General features: G+C 54.3%; 1 protein-coding gene across 1 annotated transcript; it reads right to left on the reverse strand.

The window, feature by feature from the left end:
• Nucleotides 1–1223: 1223 nt before the first annotated feature.
• On the reverse strand, nt 1224–18766 carry UBE3B (ubiquitin protein ligase E3B). Its single transcript, XM_066609598.1, has 28 exons — nt 18687–18766; nt 17233–17328; nt 16795–16967; nt 16399–16519; nt 15583–15642; nt 14714–14818; nt 14518–14614; nt 13823–13908; nt 13453–13535; nt 12995–13100; nt 11535–11655; nt 11058–11235; nt 10438–10607; nt 9894–10061; nt 8798–8969; nt 7764–7882; nt 7491–7605; nt 7071–7170; nt 6542–6661; nt 5983–6159; nt 5758–5868; nt 5180–5317; nt 4258–4323; nt 3653–3711; nt 3153–3335; nt 2794–2905; nt 2321–2413; nt 1224–1637 (listed from the first exon to the last, which is right to left on the reverse strand). Exons 1-28 carry the CDS (start codon nt 18747–18749, stop codon nt 1446–1448), a joined length of 3384 nt encoding a protein of 1127 aa, XP_066465695.1. The 5' UTR covers nt 18750–18766; the 3' UTR covers nt 1224–1445.
• Between the last annotated feature and the right edge of the window lie 962 nt (nt 18767–19728).

A 19728-nucleotide genomic window follows, 5' to 3' on the forward strand; every position in this document is an offset into this window, starting at 1 on the left:
GAGCAGCTGAACATTTTCCTCTTTCTGGATGCACCTGGACCTTGCAGGTGTTTGCGCTCAAAAGGCCTATGGCCCGAAGTCCCACACAAAGGCTGCATGAGCTGCTAGCAACCTGCTAGCTCAGAGCTGACGTTACGTGGGAGTTTGTATTCCAAACTCCCTCAGCCTTTTTCTGCACAAAACTAAACATATTCGGCATAAAGAAGTCCCTGAGAAAGCCATGCCTGGAAGCCTCTGCAGCACCATGGCCCAGGTAGACTGAACCCCTTCACCCACAGAGGCCCCGGGCCAAGGCAATAGGCCTCCAGCCCCTTCCCTCTCCTGCAGTACGAACAGCAGCAGAAGACCTGGCAACACGCCCCCCTCTTCACGCACCTAGCGCATAAAAGCCCCTGCAGTTTGTCACAACAGGGAGGAAATGCTTAAAGATGAGGGAGGGAAGGGAGCAAAAGGGTCCCTGGACTCCCCCTCTCCGGCTGCGTAGCTGCATAGTGGACATCAGGCCCTGGGGGCCAGGAGCAATCAGAGGCATAGATGGGCCACCAGCAGGATCTGCCAAGGGGAGAAAATTACGAACCCGACTTCCTCCCCATGTACGAGGAAGCAGTGGAGACTCACACCACAGGCCGATTTGCATCTGCACACGTGAAGGCCAAGAGTTCATTCAAAATAAATATAGCTGGGCAAGGAAACCATCCCTGCAGCTGAGCTTTAAGAGGAAGCAGGGAGCCAAAGATGGGTACTAAACATGGACGTGATGCTCAGGACAGGACGAGCTGTTGTCCTGCCAGCGAGCAAGAGCAGCTCGGTGCGGAGTCCTCAAGTTGTGAGCAACCGAAGGGGTTCCCGGCTGGGTGACAAGCGTGACATAAAACAAAGCTTGCGCTTGGCAGACACAGGGTGTGGTCACCTCCCTTTGCCCCACACATTCTTTCAGAGCAGGCAGCAAGAAGAACCAGCCCCCTTCCTCTGGGGCCTTCATCCTAGACCACTGCACACCCTGCAGTTTGCCCGAAGCAAACAAATACAGGAGGCGGGGTGGGGGTAGAGATGTTTGCAAAACCTACGTGGAATAAAAGGACTGGGGCCCCTGAGGGATCACACGTGGGTCTGGCCCTCTGGGTCCATCAGCACTTTGTGGCTTGTAAGAAAAAAATATTAGCCCCCCTCCCTTGAGACCCCCGATCTCGGCTTGCACTCCCCCCCCCCGCTCCTTCCCAGGGCAGGCCAGCTGCTTCGCAAAGAATGGAAAGACAAGTCAAGTGGCTTCAGTTCTGGCCCTTTTCCCCCAGGGGTGCTACGCGAGGGTTCGGGCCAACCCTGGCCCTCTGCAGAGCACAAGTGTTGCCTGCAGCACGTCTACGGCGCAGAGGCCGCACCTGGCGGCCACGGCAGCTCCGCCTCTGGCCCCGCCTCCAAGAGCCGCTGCTCCAGGTGCCCGACGGCTACGAGAGCTCAAAGCCGGTGTTCATGCTGATAGCGTAGCGCAGCTTCTCCCGCAGGACGCTCTTCTTGCTGTAGTTGGGCAGCTTCAGGAGGTTGAAGCAGGTGGAGGAGGTGGGCAGGCGCCCCCCAGGTTCCTTTTTGCGGATTGTGAAGAAGCCCCTCAGCACGCTGCCCAGGGTGTCCCCCGTGTCCTGTCGGGAAGGAAGGAAAGCCAAAGTGCTACACCGTGCAAGACACGCTCACTTTCCCAGACCTGCTGGGATCTGGTGACATGTTAACTTAGCATCTCTCTTCCTCCACCGCCTTTCCCAAAATCCACCCCTCCCTCGTGCATCCACTGACGTTATAAGCTTGCCTCATCACGGTCCTTCCTTTGAACCTAAGAACAGCCCCACTGGATCAGGCCACAGGCCCATCTAGTCCAGCTTCCTGTATCTCACAGCGGCCCACCAAATGCCCCAGGGAGCACACCAGATAACAAGAGACCTGCAAGGCCTCCTGGGAATTGTAGTTAAGAACATAAGAACAGTCCCACTGGATCAGGCCACAGGCCCATCTAGTCCAGCTTCCTGTATCTCACAGCGGCCCACCCTTTGGTCAGTGCAGAAGCTTTCTCAGGCTCTTCACATCTTCCCTGCCCCCTCAATTCTTCCTGCGACTGCAGGGGCACAGAGCCAGGGCCAGCCCAAAGACAAAACTGGGCTTTGGAGTCAGGGTGGGGGGGGGCAGGCAGTGCATTCCCATGCTGACACAGTAGCTGCTACACTACTCTAAGGGAGGGTGTAGCAGATGTTTTGTGCAAGTACGAAAGCCACTATGAAGCCTAAAACATTTGGGAGGGCACGCAGAGACCCGGTTCCCTCAAGTCCCGTACCTGGTCGTCCGAGACTTCCACACAACGGATGGAAAAGGGAGGCTTGAGGTAGGCGAAACCAAGGAGGGGAGGCCTGGAGCAGCTGGTGACAAACTGAGAACAGGAGAAAAGGGGAAGAATGAGGCTCTGTTCTGCCACAGGAGAAACACACGCTTGGAAAAAAGCAACCGGAGACAGATGGAGGTGGAGCCTAATTCTGAGACAGGTGCCTGGCTGTCCCTTGATGCAGCATCAGACCTGCATCCTCTGAGTGAGTCAACACCTACGAAGGGAGGCCCTGGATGTGCTTCTGGGAAGCAGGCTACGAGGAAGCCAAACCTTGCAGCCTACAAGGCTCAGCCGTCAGCTAAAAGGTCAACGCAACCCTGGGAAGCCTCCAGAGCACTTCACTGAGCCTGCAAGGGAGGCGCGCCAGAAAACACGTGCAGCCCAGTCCTTAAGGTTCTCTCCCCACATGCAGCACCAAGGTTCACCTTGAGGAACATGGCTCTTTCGTCGGGGCTGAAGTCATTGGCGAGGATGTCCCAGAGCCAGATGATGACTCGGTGGCTGCCGTGGAAGCCCCCGTAGTACACGGTGTGTTTCCTGAGAAAGAGGAGATAGGAGTGGGGGTTGCATGTCACAGGACTGCGTGCTCCTCCCTGCCACTGAAAACAAATTCTGGAGCAGAGGTGCCCTGGGCCTCAATTCTGGGGTGCGTCTCTACCCCCACCCCCTGCGACCACAACGCTGAAGCCCAAGCCACTCCGGGACCGCAAGTGTTGGAAGGGGGGCCTTGAGTGAGCGCTCCATTACTTCACAGGGCGCAACAAGAACCCCAAGAACCCCTTACTTCAAGTCTTCCAGGTCCATCTCAGCGTTGTCCCCCGATATGAGCCGCTGCAGCTCAGGTGCGGAGAACATGCGGATCCACTCAGGCTTGATGATCGACCGGAAGCCGCTTATGAGAGCCGCCGTCTGACTCTTGATTTGGGTGTGCATGCGGAAGTGAGCCATGAGATGAATGTAGCTGATCCTGGGCCAAGGGGGGGGGGGAGTGGAGGGAGTCAATCACTGCACTGAGAGCATCTGGAGAGTTTGCAAGCTCCGGTCCCAGAGGGAGAGCCACGGCCAGTCCCCATCAGGAGTGTGCTCCCATTCAAACGTGAGTGAGAATGGCAGACTGGCTGTGCACAGGTGGGGGCATGTCAAATTCCCCAGACATAGGGGCACCACTCTCTCTCACACACACACACACACACACACACACACACACAATCTGGGAAGTTTACTTCCACTTCTGTTTGGGTTTTAGGACAGCAATCAAGGACTTATTGTAGGGGTTCCACTTACTTGTTTTCATTGGTAACAGGGATGGTTTTCCCTCCCGGAACCAGTTCGTGGCAAACAAGCTACAAGAGAGAACACAAAGGCAGGACAAAACACAGGAGGATCCCACCGGCTGCTGAGGATGCTCAACTGGGGGTTTGCTTTTTAAGAGACAAACTTCAGCCCAACCTCCGTCTCCCAAACGCAGGCAGATGAATTGGGCTGACTTTGGGGGGGGGGGGAAAGGATGCCCTTTACACACGTGGAGGTATATGCAGTTTTGTCGGTTGGAAATGAGAATTCACCACTGGGTGAGCCTTAGCAGGAGGGAATGAGTGTGAGTTTTCATGACACACACACACACACACACGGGGACAGGTTTCCTAAATCACTGGGAGAGCCTTCAAATCACATTATGAAAACGTCACCAGCTGAAACTGTTTAACACAAATCCACGCAAACATCAGCCGTGGCACACCTTGACAGCAAAAGGGTGTTTGGCTCAAACGCAAAGTGCAGCCCACCCCCCAGGCTCATGAACAAGGCACAGTGAAGGAGCTGAACTTGGAGCGCTGCCCCCCACCCCCCAGAGGGCCCTCAAGAAGGGCTGGGGACAGAGGGAGCCCTACCTGGCCCATCACATCTTCGTCATAGGAGAGCGTCAGGCCCAGATCACTGGTGTCTCCGTCATAGCGCTAACAAGGAGGGAAGAAGGAAGAGGCTGAGTTGCCACCAAGCTTCTTGGTTCATGGGTGGTTTGACGCGTCAACTTCTGTCTCCACCCTCAACATTCTGCACAATGTACACAATTATGGAAGCCAACCTTGACTGTCATCTGCCTGTTTCACACGCAGTTTATTCTGTGCCTGCATAGGTGGCGAGGAGCTAGGAAGCCTTGCACCCCATCAACCAAGGGGACTCTGATTCGGCAACAGGTGTTGCTACCCAAGACCAGAACTGCACAGGGGCTGGAAACTTGCTCTCTTGAAAACAAGCACCCCAGCACCACTGGGATCCTCTGGGTGCCAAATCTCCAATCTAAGATTACCACTGCTGTGCCTGGGAGTTAGAACTGCCTGCTGTGGAATTAGCAAGTTTTTGGCTCTGTTAGAAGTTAAGCATGTGACCACCTGCCCCCCCCCCAAAATCTGCCCCTCTGCTCTCAGCACCTCTCTGAACTGTAGAGCTGGACCGTCACATCTACTGTGATAAGTCTGCAATCACAGCACTGACCCCAAGCGCAGTCACTGGCAAGCAGCAACCCCCGTTTGTTGAGTTGTCGGTTTCCGGCTGCAGCAATTCCATCCCGAATTGCTTTTCAATGGCAAGGCAAGGCAAGGCAAGGCGAGAGAGGCACGCTCACAGGGGCGGGCTTCAGAGTCTGGTGCCGTCCCCAGGGGCCACACTGCACGCCCAGCGACATGGCTGGTCGCGGGACTCTTGGCACACGGCACGCAGGCAAGCGCTCGTCAGGGCAGGGTCGCCCAACGTGCCAGCTGGAAGAGGAACCACCACCTCCCCGGCCCCAAAGCGGGAAGACTGCAGGGCAACCTTGATGGAGGTCAGGTTTTTGTAGAACTCGTAGTCCAGCGAGGGGAGCTCGTCCACAGAGCTGTAGAAGACGCTGTGGTGATGCCCAAGCAACTGGCTCAGGAAGAAGGAGGCAAATGGGACGTCGACCACAATCCCCTGGAGAAATCCAGAGAGAGAGAGAGAGAGAGAGAGAGAGAGAGAGAGAGAGAGAGAGAGCAGGCGATGAGGAGATGCACTCCCCGGTCCTGAGCAACAATGACGTCAGTGCCCTGAGCGCTGCTGCCCTAACTCTATCATAGAAGCAGCACCTCCAGGCTCCCCAGAACGGCAGAGAGATGACTGCTCCGACTGCATTCCTTGTGCTGCAAGCTGAAGCACTAGAGGGGCATCGCTGGACCAGACTGAGAGCCCACTCAGCCCAGCACCCCTTTCTCCCCTCCCCCGGGTCAAACAGGGAAGAAGACAACAGTGCGCCCCCACCACATACACACACAATTGCTCCCCTGCATTCAGGACCCCCTTGCCTCCGAAATATGCAGGAAAGCCCCTGAACGAACAGTCCCCGAGACGGCTGTGGCCACTTGTGCCTGTCCTACCTCGTAAACAGCTTTTCCGAGCATCTTCCCGACAAATTCAAAGAGCTGAAGGTAGTTCTCGTGGATGTACGAGGTCGGGGAGGGATACAGCCTCTCGTCACCACTGGTGGTCTGTCCAGGCAAGAGAGCAACACGGGCGGGTCACTGCTTGCGAGGGGACAGGGCCGCAAACGGAGGCAGGGCTCTGCTTGGGGTGGGGTGGGGAGAGGAGGAGAGGGCTGGCACCTTGAAGAGGTTGAGCGCAGGGTCAAACACCTTCTTGATGATCTCCTCGAGGAACTCCTTGAAGACACCGTCCTGGTCAATTCCGGCTTCGTCCACTCCCAGGTCGTTCACAAACTTCACCCGGATGACCCCCTTCATGGCGTTCTGAGACAGCTGGCGCAGCTGCTCGTACCCGTCCTGCGGGAAGCAACTTACAGAGTTCACAAGACTGACAATTTGTGGGGGTGCGGCAGCGGAGGGCCACCTCCTCCCACAGGAGACAGCCCCCCTGAGATCAGCAGGGCTGGCTGCTAAAGGTCAGGCTGATGGCAACAAGGGAGAGGGCCTTCTCCATTAAGAGCAAGACTTTGATCCCACAGTGGGCACCCCCAGGAGGAGTAAGCGGACTCCAGGCCAGGACCATCCACAGCCTCGGTCTCTTCCTGATCCTCTCTGCTCAGAATCCACTGCTGCGCTCTTAGCAGGCCGCTAGCGAAAGTGAGGGGCCGTGCCCATTAGCCAAGAGTGCCAAGGAGTCCCCATCCACGACGCTGCCCACAGAGTGGCTCCGTCCACTCACCTCCAGCATGCGCGACCGACGGATGGTGATGTGTGTGACGTGAGGCGAAGCGGAGGTGGTCTCCACCAACCCAAGCTTCTCCTTCTCCTTCGTCACCATGTTCCGGAAGAGAAGGACCCTCTGCGATTCCCAAGAGAAAGCGATGCTGTCTAAACCCTCCAGCACTACACATCTGTTGCTCGCCGCAACTGTCGTTTCATGGGGACAGGCCACCTTTCAGAGCCCTGCCTGAGCACCCCGGGAAAGTTGTACGTGACTGCCTGACTTGGGCAGACAGTGACAGCTGCGACCTGAGCCAAGAGGAAGGCCGTCATCTCTTTAAGCCTCCAATATCCACTGCCCCGTGGCAGACAGGAGGGGGACAACCAACACCCAACCCAGCCTTGCTCGGAATCCAAGCAGAAGGAAACTGCTGTGGCTTTTTCGCAGCTGAGTGTGAACTGACAGGAGGGCCCTGGAAATGCAGTTGTGCTAAGCTCCTCCCCTCCCCCTCCCCACACTTCCTTGCACACCCCCAGGCTCCACTCACATTTTTGTGTGGGATGACATGTGGGATGTACTGGAGGACCAGATGGGCTCGCTTCCGGTCTTTATCGAGCTCCTGGAAGAGCAAATTCGGTTTGAGGTCCCTACGAGACAACACACAAGAACATAAGGAGAGCCCTGCTGGGTCAGGCCAAAAGCCCATCTGGTCCAGCTTCCTGCATTTCACAGGGGCCCACCAGACGCCTCAGGGAGCACACAAGACAACAAGAGACCCAAATCCTGGTGTCGCTCCCTTGCATCTGGCATTCAGAGACTTGTAACCTGTGATGGACCTTTTCTTTCGTCTTTCGTGATGGACTTTTTCTTTTGTCATGGTTTTGACCATGAAAAGCTCCACCTCCACTGGCGGATAAACTGCAGAGACCCCCATTCAGGCCCTGTGGACTTGTGACTTGACACTCACTTGCGAAGCCAGTGGTCCTCGGGGGCAAACCGCCGCCGGCAGTCCCGTTCGTACAAGACCATCAGCCACCCGTGAACTGAATGGAACAGCTCCAGGGTCTCTCCTTTGGCATTCTCTGTGATGGGGAGAGAAACAAGTACCCTGGAACAGAGCCGGCCACAGCAGGACACACTAAGAACAGGTTAGTTGCCCGGCAAGAGGGACAGAGTCCAGGACGAGAGCAGTGCAGCCTTTCCCCTGGGCCTGGTCTGGACTCACTCAGACTTCACCTACCCACAATCCCATCCCAGATCATCTTAAACACAAAGGAGTTCAGGAACGCTGAGATGGTCACCAGCTCTTCCAGCTTGAATGAGACCTGCTCTTCGTAGACTTCTATGTCGTCAAGAATCCTGGGGGAGGAAGAGAGAATTTTTGGCTGCCTTGGTGGGAAACCCACCAAGTTGGTGTCACCAGGGAGGACAAAGTTCCTAACAACACAGTCCTGGAACATGTGGGAATCCCTAGCATGTATGCACTGCTGAAACAGAGACGCCTGCGTTGGCTCGGTCATGTCGTGAGAACGGATGATGGCCGGATCCCAAAGGATCTCCTCTATGGAGAACTCGTGCAGGGAAAGCGCCCTACAGGTAGACCACAGCTGCGATACAAGGACATCTGCAAGAGGGATCTGAAGGCCTTAGGAGTGGACCTCCACAAGTGGGAAACCCTGGCCTCTGAGCGGCCTGCTTGGAGGCAGGCTGTGCAGCATGGCCTTTCCCAGTTTGAAGAGACACTTGGCCAACAGACTGAGGCAAAGAGGCAAAGAAGGGAGGCCCCTAGCCAGGGAGACAGACCAGGGACAGACTGCACTTGCTCCTGGTGTGGAAGGGATTGTCACTCCCGAATCGGCCTTTTCAGCCACACTAGACGCTGTGCCAGAACCACCATCCAGAGCGCGATACCAGAGTCTTTCGAGACTGAAGGTTGCCAATACAAAATGGTGGGAACACACTGCCCAGGCCTCTTTCATGCAAATGGTGCCCCTGCAACCTCCTAGGATGCACCAGCCCTCCCCGCCTCAGCCACTTCCCACCACCCTCATTGTCTGATAAGCTCACGGCAATCAATCTACACTTGAAGCAAATCAAGACCTTCTGCTTCTTAGCAACACCTCAGAACACCCAGTCTGGAAAAGGCATTCCTCAGCCCCAGGGTCTGCTTTTGTTCTCCTCCTCCTCCTTGTGCAATTCAGCTGGGCTTTAGCTCTGAAGGGCAGAGCCCCGGAAGCCCATCGAGGCCCCCTGCTTCCCCCCCCCACGACCTACGTGATGAGGTGCCGGGAACAGTCGCAGAAGAGCATTAGCATGGCCAGCAGCCTCTTGGACTCTTCAGTGTCGTTGTTCAGGCACTCCAGGAAGAGCTTCAGGCCTCCTTGCGGCCCCAGCTCACAGATGAAGGCCCACAGCTTGGGCAGCAGGTCGTCCAGGTATGTCAGGCCTAGGGGAAGGAAAGAGGCCACAAGACCAAAGAGCTGAGGACAAGGGCCTCGCTCTCACTCTCAATCCCAGGGGACACTGCTGGATCCAGCAGCTTCCGACTCCCCTCCCCCGCTTCCTACAAGGAATAATTTCTAGTCTATAGAACAAGTCTGTGATCCTGCCACGAGGGAAAAGATGGATGAACGTGGACTACTCAGAAGTATTGACAGGAACAAGGTCAACAGACAAAAAACACCCAGGCTGAAGATTTATATTCTGGAGAGCCAACATTTCAAAGAGAAAATGATGAATGCTATTGACGTAGAGGAGGAATCGATGAACAGCCTTCATCAGCTACAGAAAATGTACAGGCAGTGAAGATCAAAAGGGGGCTGCCAATTGCAGGAGGGTTGAGGCCCCCACAGGTCAGAGGCTTCATAGACGAAAAAAGGGCATGGATTCAGAAGGCAGCCACATCCACACTTCGGGGAAAACATAAAAACAAAAACACACTCCCTTCCCATCACCGAATTCAAAAGCAGAACAAAAAGTTGATCATCCGAGATTGCTTTTGCATATATGATAAAAGAAGTTGTAGCCAGGGGGCTGTGCAGACACTCCAGTGGGATCCACTGGAAACCAAGACTTTAGTTTTGGGCAAGGAATTAAGAATCAGAGAATCCAACTTTCCTTTTCCTTAGGAGGAAAGAAAGGCAAGCCAGCTTCCAGCCCCTCGGACTCCAAGAGATCCTAGTAGAAGTCTTCCTCGCGGTCTGCAACAGCCCTTTGGGGCCTTGCAGTGCGGATCAGCATCTCCCTCTTCTGCCGTTTGCCCTCCCAATGGCGGAAGGACAAGCTCAAGTCAGCTCCACATCACGAAGACAGCGGCCTCTGCAGGCACCCCCCAGCTCCCCCTGCATCCTGGGTCACCCCAAACCCTGACCTGTGAGGATCTGCAAGCGGATCTGTGACAGGGTGGTGAGCGCCATCTGGTAGAGGACACAGATGCTGCAGACCTTCTGCACCTCCGCCGAATCCACCCGCTTGCCTCCGACGGGCTTCAGGATGTTTCGGACGGAGGCGGATTTCTGGAAAGCACGCCTGAAGAGGTCTGGTGGGAAACGGAGAGGGAAGGTCAGGAAGCTTCTGCGAAGAGAGGCAGCCACCATGAGGGTTAGCACATCCGCGAGGCCCACCAGAGATCTTGGGGCAATTCTGCCAAGTCAGCCCCAGAGGAAGCAACGCCCCTGCGGCACAATGAGACCCTCGCCTACAAGCATCTCCCAGCTCCCTTGGCCTGAACAGAGGCCACCCGGTACTCCATGCTTTGGGGGCTCCTTTTCCTTCAACGGGACGGGACAGAAGGAGCCGCGCACATGCTCAGGGGCTGGGGACGGCCAAGCGCTCAGGTCAGGGCCAAGGCTTCCCGCGAGAGGAGCCCCAAGCACCACAGCCTTTGGGCAGTGCTCAGACCCGGGGGAACTGACTCTTCACAGGCAGGCTGTTCTGTGGCGAGGCAGCAGATGCCGGCAGGTGGCTCATGTCCTGGTTCTCCAGGAGCTTCTTGCTCAGAACATCGCTGAAGAGGATTCGGATCAGGTGGATGCCCCACAGGTGCTGCAGCTGCTTGGTGAGCAGGGGCATCGACTCGTTCAAGCTGGGGAGGGGAGGGGAGGGCAAACAACACGCAGCAGTGAAGTCACCACTGGGCAGGAAGAGCAGTGCCCAAGCCTCACCCCCTGGGCTCTCGGCAGTAACCTGCAACACTGTCTGTGCCCCGCTTCCACCCACAACCTGAAGAAGACCGGATTGTCTGTTCTGAAGAGGACCGGATTGGTGCCCTTGACTACCACTGCACTGCAGGGAATTAAGACAGCAGTATCCTCTCTTAGGCAAGCCACCCCCTCTCAGCCTCGACTTTCCCCCCTTTCCATCTGTGAAATGGGAGACAATATCACCGAACTCCCGGAAAGCGGCTGCTGCAGGGATGACAGGAATGCGCGCTCAGTGTTTTGACCGCCCCAATGTGGAGCGCCTGACTCTTCCTTAACTGGAGCACAGCCTGTCCGTTCAGCCTCCTCTTCCCACATCTGCAGCGGACACTCACCCGTAATCCACTGTTTGGGAGAACCAGCCGAGAACCGGGTGCCAGTGGGTGAGGTTGGACTTTTTCTGCGAGACGTACTTCTGGCAGTACGAGAGCATCTGAATGAGCACGCTCACAAAGTGCGCCGTCTCCTCCTCCAGTACCTTATCGTTCAGCGAACCCAGGTAGATGAGGTTCCCTGGGAATAAGAGCCCCGCGGGAACAGCGTTTGAATGGGGGCTAGAAAAACAAGCATGGGGAGGACCACAGAAGTCTGCTCCAAGCCTCCTCCATTCCGTGACCAAATGTGCAATTCCGCCATAAGAATTAAGTGGGGCGGCGGCGGGGGGGGGGGCGAAATCAGGCTTCTAACCACCAACCCAGCTCTGCATGCAGAAGTCAGGGCTTGGATTTCCTTGGTGTGGAATGTGCATTTCAAGAAAATTTGGACCAAGCCCACTTGCGCAGCCTCCCCAGACCTTGAGCAGGCACACTTACCCAGGAGGCAGAGCGTGTGGCTCCCTTCTAAACATACGCAGACATCCCTGCACTGCTCCTCGCGGCTCAAGAACAAGATGAATTTGCGCAAGAGCTCATGAGATTCTATCACTGCCAGGCGCTGAAAAGGAAGCAGTCAGTCCTCTAAATATTTTGTTACCCTAATAAATCCCTCCCTTCGAAGGGCTTTTAGGCTTGCGCGTTTCAACATTTTCCCTTCTTCGTATCACCTTGGCAGATTTCCCCGTATTTCTCGGAACCTCAGATTACGCGCCTTTTGTCATCGCGAACCGGACACACTTGAGCATATTCTGATCTATTGCCCAGCGCACTGTACGCTCCGAAAGCTGTATTTGGAGCCCTTTTTATGTCATTCTGCCGGTCCATTTATTGATCCCCTTTTTGTTCTGCTTAGTGATAATCAAGTAAACGTTGCTATAGCAGTTGCTAGTTTTTTATCCCAAATTATTAAAAATTTTCCCCCCTTCCTAAAAATTTCCTTTTATTTTTTTTCCCCTCCTCTATTTTTGGATTATTTCCCTCCTCCTCCTCCCTGCCTCACTAGGTTTACCCTTTTAGTGATTGTAATAATTTTTGTGCTATTTTACTTTATTTGTTATATGCCAATAAAGGTTGTGATGATGATGATGATGAAAAGGAAGCAGAATTTTGACAGCTTCCCAACCAAGACAACACAAGTTGTCATTTATCTGAATACTGAATGTGTAGACTCCGCTTCTCAGTCCTGTTTAGCTCCCAAAACGGCTTACAGTTTGAAATCTGCAGAATTTCCTTATCTGAATAAGACACGCAGTCAGAAAGGGCGCAACCCTAACCCCTTATGCCAGTGCTTTCCAGCACTGACATAAGGGGAATGCAGCTCTGATGTAGGGGAACAAATATTCCCCTCCGTGAGTGCCCTCCAAGTCCAGGGTGCAGCACATGTTCCATTGGCACCGCTATGCCAGTGCTGGAAAGCACTGACATAAGGGGTTGGGATTGCGCCCAAAGACAGCATAGCAATGCCTTTCGTGAGCATGACTGAGGAGGGAGTAAACTGAGTGATCACTCCCCCAAGGACACATCAGGGTGAAACCACCCCCTTTTCACTAATGGCTCCAATGGTCTTCTTCCATTCTCCGCACCTACGTTAGATCATGAGGACAATATATTGGCCACTTTAAAGGGCTGCTTTAAGGCTTGCAGAGACAATAGACATGAAATACTCTGAAGACTCAAAAAGCACACTATGAGCTATCACCTTCCATTTCAGCTGCTCTGTGACAAAAAAAAAATATGAATTCGATGGACCATTTTGTTAACAGCCTGGAAATATTTTTATGCTTGTCTGTTAGGCTGCCAGACACAGCAGAGCCCTTTACAGAAAGGGTTGTGCAAAGATCAGTCAACCTTTGAGCCAAAGCAACTCATGATACTCAAAGAGATTCAGGCTTGCTCACCTCAGGTGTTAGTGTAGCCAAGTGGGTCACTATAGCCGGCACGGACATGATGTGGATCAGGAAGGAACGCAAGAGGTTGTCAGAAAAGTGAGCAGCAACCACAGGACTGGAGGAGGAAAAAAACCGAAAGGAACAGGCTCTTTACTGCACACGTAAATAAAAACAGCTCTCCTATCAAGTGAAGCACAGTTGCTGGGATTTTTAAAAAAAACCCTTGGAATCTCATCGAGGTTCAGAATGTACTTTTCTTAAGCCAGGACAGCAGCAGGATAAGGCACTCTGTCTGTTTACCTCTTGTCTTAAATCAGGAGAGTGCAAACAAAGTGCTATCTTCCCCAGGGACACACTGATGTCCAAGGACACTCGTGGGCAGCAAATTCCCAGAATTAATGATGTGAGGGCATTTCTTTAAATAGGCTTCTCTGAATAAGACACATAATAACTGTTTTTGGTCTTACCGCAAAGCCAGAGAAAAGACTGCTGTTAAAGTGCCTTTGGAGAGGGAAGGCCTGGATCTCGCCAAGCCATTGGTTAGCAAAATCTGAAAGGGAAAAAAGAAATGTACAAGCCTGGGAGTGGTTGCCTGAAGGGGGTCTGTGAAGGCGCACAATCCCCGTTTCTCAAGCAGTGAGCAGGAGCAACAACCTTCGCAAGGATACCCTCCTCCCTTGTTAGAGAACTGCCAGGCAAACTCAGTGAACCTTCTGCCTGCCCCAGATCTCCACGAAATAAACTCCAAAGGCCTTGCCTCCATGCTGCTCACCAAAGATGCAGCCTTTTCTCATCACCCCTCTAACAAAACATGAGCTATCTTAAGAACAAACAAACCTGAAGCACGGAGTAAAACCCCATCTGGTTGAGATGTCCCATGATGTTTGCACAGATGTGGTTCATGGCGGGCCGCAAGGTCTCCCCTGCAAAAGAAGCAGAAAGAACACAGTTGGCAAAGGGGCTGTCGCATTTGTCTGCTGTGCTTCAATCTATAGGCACCCCCCCCTTAACTATGTGGGGCATTAAACAGGTTCATGTGTAACCCAAAGCGACCCACCAGCGTGAAAACGGCCAAAATGGACAGAGCGAGACAACGGCATTCCTTGAGCAAAGGGAAAAAGCCCACTCCTTGGTTTTTAGAAAAGTCTGTGTATATCCCAGTGGAGCTCACAACATAACAAAAGTGCAGCAAGATCAAAACCCAGAAAGGAAGAACAGAGAAATAAAAACACATGAGGGAGCAACACTCCAGCAGGAGACCAGCAACCGGTTAACTAACAGAGGACAGTCAAGGCAAGGCTGTGCTGATGACCCAACACTGGGCATTAAAGGACCCAGCAGGCCTTGTGAGGAAAGGAGTTCCCACAACTTAATGAAATGCAGGGTCGAGATGCTGAGAAACTGTCTCTGCAGAGGAATCCTCACTGGCTTCTGACCACTGGACAAAGCTCCAGAACAAGTACCACGAAGGAAGCCTCGATACGGTGGCCAGGAGCTGAGGACCAAGGACAGAAGCCACTGCAAAAGCGCACCTTTGCCTCGCAGTATTTTCCAGGTGGATGTGTCTGTAAAGGTCACCAGCATCGTGAGGTGCAAGTTCACCAGCTTTGAATCTTGCAAGATGTCCGGCTGGGGAAAAGAACCGCCAATGGTATTAAGAAAAAGCCCACATCAGCATCACAGAGCAGCAAAAACAAAACAGAACAGAAAAACAAATCAAGTTTGCACCTTTAACAGCTTCAGGAACTCGCAGCAAAGCCACAGGAGATCCTTCACCTGCTTGATCCACAAGAGCGTGAGCTCCTTCGAAAGTGCTAGTGACACGTACCACACCTGGCAAGCCACACAGAAGGAAGCAGTGAGAGTTCCCCGGGGTGGGGGGGGAGTGGTGGGGAGCGCACCTCTTAATCACTGTACTGAGTAATGGGGTTGCAAAATCATTTCCATCCCATAATTCAGAGGCCTCACTGCCACAAAGCGCATACCGGAGTGCCTTTCTGACGGAGAAGCTTATACCAAGGGGTTGACCTGATGGGGCGCTATGGGGTGTTCACAAACATTCCAGTGTCTCGGGAAACGGCAACATTTGATACCTACATTGCTAATGGAGTGCAATATTTCTCCACCTCCCCTCGTTCTCTAGAAGTGTGCACATGCTCTGTGTAGCAGTAGAGCATGCAGAGGCACTGGGCTTCAGAGCTTTCAGGCAAGACATGGCAACTCTGGGCATGGGCACACCCCCCTTTCTCCCGTCCGAGGCAAACCTTGGAATGGGCTTTGCTCATGAGGAGCTGAAAGCAAGAGGCCCAGTGCAAGGGGAAACACGGGGATGAGTTATGGGATAGATAAGGGCAGCGCTCAATTGTTAGGAATGTGTTTTTGCCTGGGAAAGTTTTTTATCAGCGGCTAAGAAACCCGAGCCTTGTTGTGTATAGCTTTAAGAGAATGAAATAAAAGCTTGAGGGGCTAGCTCAGAAAAGCAGCAGCTCTTCCTGCTTGCATTCAACTGAACACCCTGGCCTCCGTGTCTTCATTGTGTCAACTCACCATTGCTTCACTCTGTTGCACACCCTCTCCTGTAAAGCGAGCTGGCTTACCTTTGGCTCATTCTCAGCATCCATGCTGTTCAGGATACAGCGGCACAATTTTTCAAATCTCTGTAACGAAAAGGGGCGGGGAAGGAGTGAAATCTAAGATGGGATGCAGGACAGGAGTTTGTTGACACAATCCACATCTTTCTGTAGGTCAGCATGCCCCGGGCTTCCAGTACCCAGACTTCATTCTTACACTCTAAAAGGATTTACTTTTTACAGTGTGTTAAGACTGAGAGATCATGAAAGTGGGAGAGTTACATGCCCAGTAATCCACCCTATTGTTTTTCCATACAAATCACTCCCAACTGCAAAGAAACAAGGACTGGAAAGAAGCAGGAGAGTGACTCATTCAGAGACACAACAAGAAGCCTTGTTGTAATTTTGTTGTAATAAAAGGGCAGGTAATTTTGCAGCTTTTCAGGATCACGTGCAGTTGAATCTTGCCAACTGTTAGATTGGAGGATTATAATTACCACTTTTCCCATAGGAGGCTAGCAGCAAGAAGCCAGAGACTCAGAGATGTACAGCAGCAGATTCCTCTGCAGATGGGTGGTTTGGGACTCTGTTTGCTTTTGGCAATAACAGGAGCTCACCCACTAAGCTCCAGTTTGGGCCTGACTAGTACTAGCAGGCTCCTCAACAGCCATAGCCCACTGATCCTCAAGTCTCTCCAAAGCTCGTCGTGCTCCAGTCTTTGCAGCCCGCTCTTTCTCCTCCCACTGCCTCTCAATCAGCCCACTTGATATTCCACTCAGTAGTGCCCAGCATTGAAAACAAGTGACCCATGAGGAGGATCAAAAAATGACAAACGTGGCCTACTTCTTTGTCATCCTGGAGCCTGAAGACAAAGAGGAGCTTCCTGGACATTCTGAAGATCGAAAGGGCTGTTTTCCTCCCAGAGACGGATCCGCTGGCGTCCAAAAAATCATCCACCTCTCTCCTGAGGGCAGAAGGAAAAGAAAACAGCTGGCTGTAGGTGCCTGGATTACTCCAGAGAGTGGCAGGATCAAGGTGGGCAGATGACCCTCCAACAGTGTAGCCATTCTCACTGGTACTGAGTATCCTAGGAGAGGCGGAGAGATTCCCTGTCTGCACCTCACCTTTTTCAGGGTTACGGGACCTCGAGGCCAGTGCTGACCAGACATTGGCACAGGCCACAGTTCCTGGCGCCCAGCAACTCCTCCACCCCAACCCTGGGCATCACAATTCACACACCTGATCTCCCGCTGCAGCCGACAGCGACACAGATACCTCCGGATGAGGGCCTGGATCTGCACAGCGGCTCTCTCGCGCTCCTTCAGCCCCCTGCGCTCCTCACGGGCCTGGCGTGCTTTATCGAGGAACTGAGCCTTGGAGGACTGGCCAGCGCTGAACATTCTGGCAGGCTTCTGTCAATAGAAGAAGAATAGATGAAAAGGAGAGGGGAAAGGCAGGGAGGGGGAGCTGGGCACTGAACAAGCTGCACCACATAGTTCTTCTGGAGTTCAGAGAACCAGAGAGCCTTTTTCACAGACCATTACAGGGCTGAGCAACAAATCCTGGCATGGAGTATTTGGAGCTCTGGGCTAGTTTCATTTCACCCATAGGAAACATTGGAAGGTAAAAAGGCAATAATGGATTCAGTCACCTTACTACAGACTATGCCCAACTCACCCCAAGGATGCGCCCTCGGCGGCCAGAGCACCCAGAGATCACCTGTAGACAAGCATGGCTCACTCTCACCGGGAACAGCACCCTCTGGGAAGGCTGCTACAGACAGAGAAACAAGTTTATTCCAGATGAGAAAGACCTGCATCCCTCAACGGCCTTCTATGTCTGATCTTAAGGATCAAGGAGGAGGAACATGCCAGGAAAACCTGAAGTTTGCCCATCCAGCAAGACAGCTGAAGAACAGGTTAGGCAAACGGCTAATCCGCACCATCTATCCAAGCCTAGCACAAAGGACAGGTGCAGGCAGACAGACACAAAATCACAAATCTCACAGGTTCAAATGCCTGAGCAGGTTTAAATGAGTTCTCCAGTGCACACTTGGAGGGAGGTCAAGAGATGATGAGTGCGCTCCTGACCTATGGCAGACCAAACACTCCTCTCCCATTCAGTGTTGCGATCAGCCCTGATTGTCCCTCACCTGGCCTCACACACTGACCATACAGCTCACTTAAGAGATGCTTTCCGCATGCATGAAACAGCACCATCTCTGAATGGCAATGCGTAGCGTAAAGACTGATCTATGAAGGAAGAGGACCCTGGTTGGAGTCTTGCCTCTGGCCAGCACTCACTCACTAGAAATACAGGAAACTGTTGAGTTACCTCTGCTGAGGCCAGGGTCATTTCCCATACCGGCAGCAGCTATCTGGGGTTTCAAGCAGAGAAGGGTCTTTCCCAGCCCTACCTGGAGATACTGCCAGGGTCCGGATCCAGAAACTTCTGCATGCAGGGGTAGGGGATTAATCAGTGAGCTGGGGTCCGTTCCCCCCCCCCCAAAGCTGCCCTTGTCTAGACAGTCGCTGTAGCGGTGGCTGTGAATCAGGACTTCCCACAACACAAATCTCATCTCCACCACAAATTCTCATAAGCAAGTGGCTCCTTCTCGGCCTCTGTCTTCCCTGGCTGCAGAATGGGAGCAGGAACACGAGCTTCTCTTGCAGGATTTGTGGCCAGAACCACAACAAGGCTTAACACACGCAAATCACTACAAAGCGCTTACACAACAGTGAAGGACAGAGCATAACTTTACACAGTGAGTCCATACAAATGCTCCCCCTCTCCCTTTGCTCCCCTCCCCCACAATCCCTGGCCTGGGGAGGAGGGGGATGGAGCAAAGCAGGAAGTGCGGAGGAGAGAGGAGGCACTCAAGCCCACTCCTCTCCTAAGCACTTCCTGTTCCACTCCGCTACCCTTTGCCAGTCTGGGGAGTGGGAGAAGGAGCAGTGGAGTGGAGGGAGGAGGAGGGCAACCCCCCCATCTGCTCCACCTCAAGCCAGCTCCTGGCCCACCCTGCAGGGCTGCTGCAGCTCCTGGCCCACCCTGCAGGACTGTTGTAGGCCTCACAGGAGGGTCCTGGGCACCCCAGGGCGCCCTCTGGGAGCTCAGCACGAGCCTCTCACCTCTGGGGCAGCCGCTGCCCCTCCTCTCTCCTGGTGGCTCCAAGGAGGACCACCCAGCACCATAGAGGTCAGGAAAACATTGCCGCTTCCGGGTCTGAGGACCATAGAGACGAGAGGCCAGAGTGACCGCCATTTTCAACCGGAAGCGACGCTCCCTGCCGCCATCTTAACCGGAAGTGCAGGTTCGCTCCACAAACCTTCCCGCCGGTGTCGGTCCGCGGGGTCTTCCGGATCTCCAGTCTCCTCGGCCGCGGGGGAGGTAGGAAAGGACGCCCGCGACGACGACGCCATGGCCGGACCAATCGGGACTGCCTTGTCCCATCCGGTTCCGTCGCTCTAAGAGGTCCACCCGGAAACACGAGCCGTGCGCGTCGGTTCCGCCCTCTTCCGGTTCCGCTCCTCCTTGGGTGGGTGGAGCTGGGCCGAGGCGAGGCAGGGAAGGGGGTGGGGCTCCGGGGGAGGCTTGGAGGGTCCTCCCCTCGCCTGCGTCACTTCCCCTCCCTCCCTCCCTCCCTCCCCGCAGTCTGGAGCTTGGCTGAGGGGGGAGGCCTCGCCTGGGCCCTTCATGGTGAGCAGCCAGCGAAGGGGTCGCCTCTGGTGCTGGGGAGGAGCCGGGGGGGCAGCCAGGAAGGGGGTCTCTTGGGGGGCTCAGGGTGTGGGGGCAGTTCTGGGTCCTGCCTCTGGTGCTGGGGAGGAGCCGGGGGGGCAGCCAGGAAGGGGGTCTCTTGGGGGGCTCAGGGGGTGGGGCAGTTCTGGGTCCTGCCTCTGGTGCTGGGGAGGAGCCTGGGGGGCAGGCAGGAAGGCTTGTGGGGCTCTTTAAAGCTTGGAGGGGGGAAGCAGCCTGGGGGGCTTCTTCAAGCAGGGAGAGGTGGGGGGGCTGGTTCTGGGTCCTGCCTCTGTTGTGGGGAGGAGCCTGGGGGGCAAGCAGGAAGGCAGGGTTGGGGGGGCCTGTTCTGGGTCTTGATTGACATTGATTGATTGATTAAGGTCCCTCAGGGGTTCCCCCCAAATGTCAGTTTTTTGCCCCCCACCCGAGCTGGAG

This window comes from Tiliqua scincoides, chromosome 14 (genome assembly GCF_035046505.1).
Source record: "Tiliqua scincoides isolate rTilSci1 chromosome 14, rTilSci1.hap2, whole genome shotgun sequence".
Lineage (NCBI taxonomy): Eukaryota > Metazoa > Chordata > Lepidosauria > Squamata > Scincidae > Tiliqua > Tiliqua scincoides.

Excerpts from the sequence above, each read along its gene's own strand:
- UBE3B (XM_066609598.1), bottom strand. The coding sequence starts at position 18,749 with ATGGTGCTGGGTGGTCCTCCTTGGAGCCACCAGGAGAGAGGAGGGGCA. Across the intron at positions 13,536-13,822 it reads GGTTTTACTCCGTGCTTCAG|ATTTTGCTAACCAATGGCTT; the intron begins GTTTGTTTGTTC and ends TTTCCCTTTCAG. Across the intron at positions 7,883-8,797 it reads TGTTCCCGGCACCTCATCAC|GATTCTTGACGACATAGAAG; the intron begins GTAGGTCGTGGG and ends TTCCTCCCCCAG.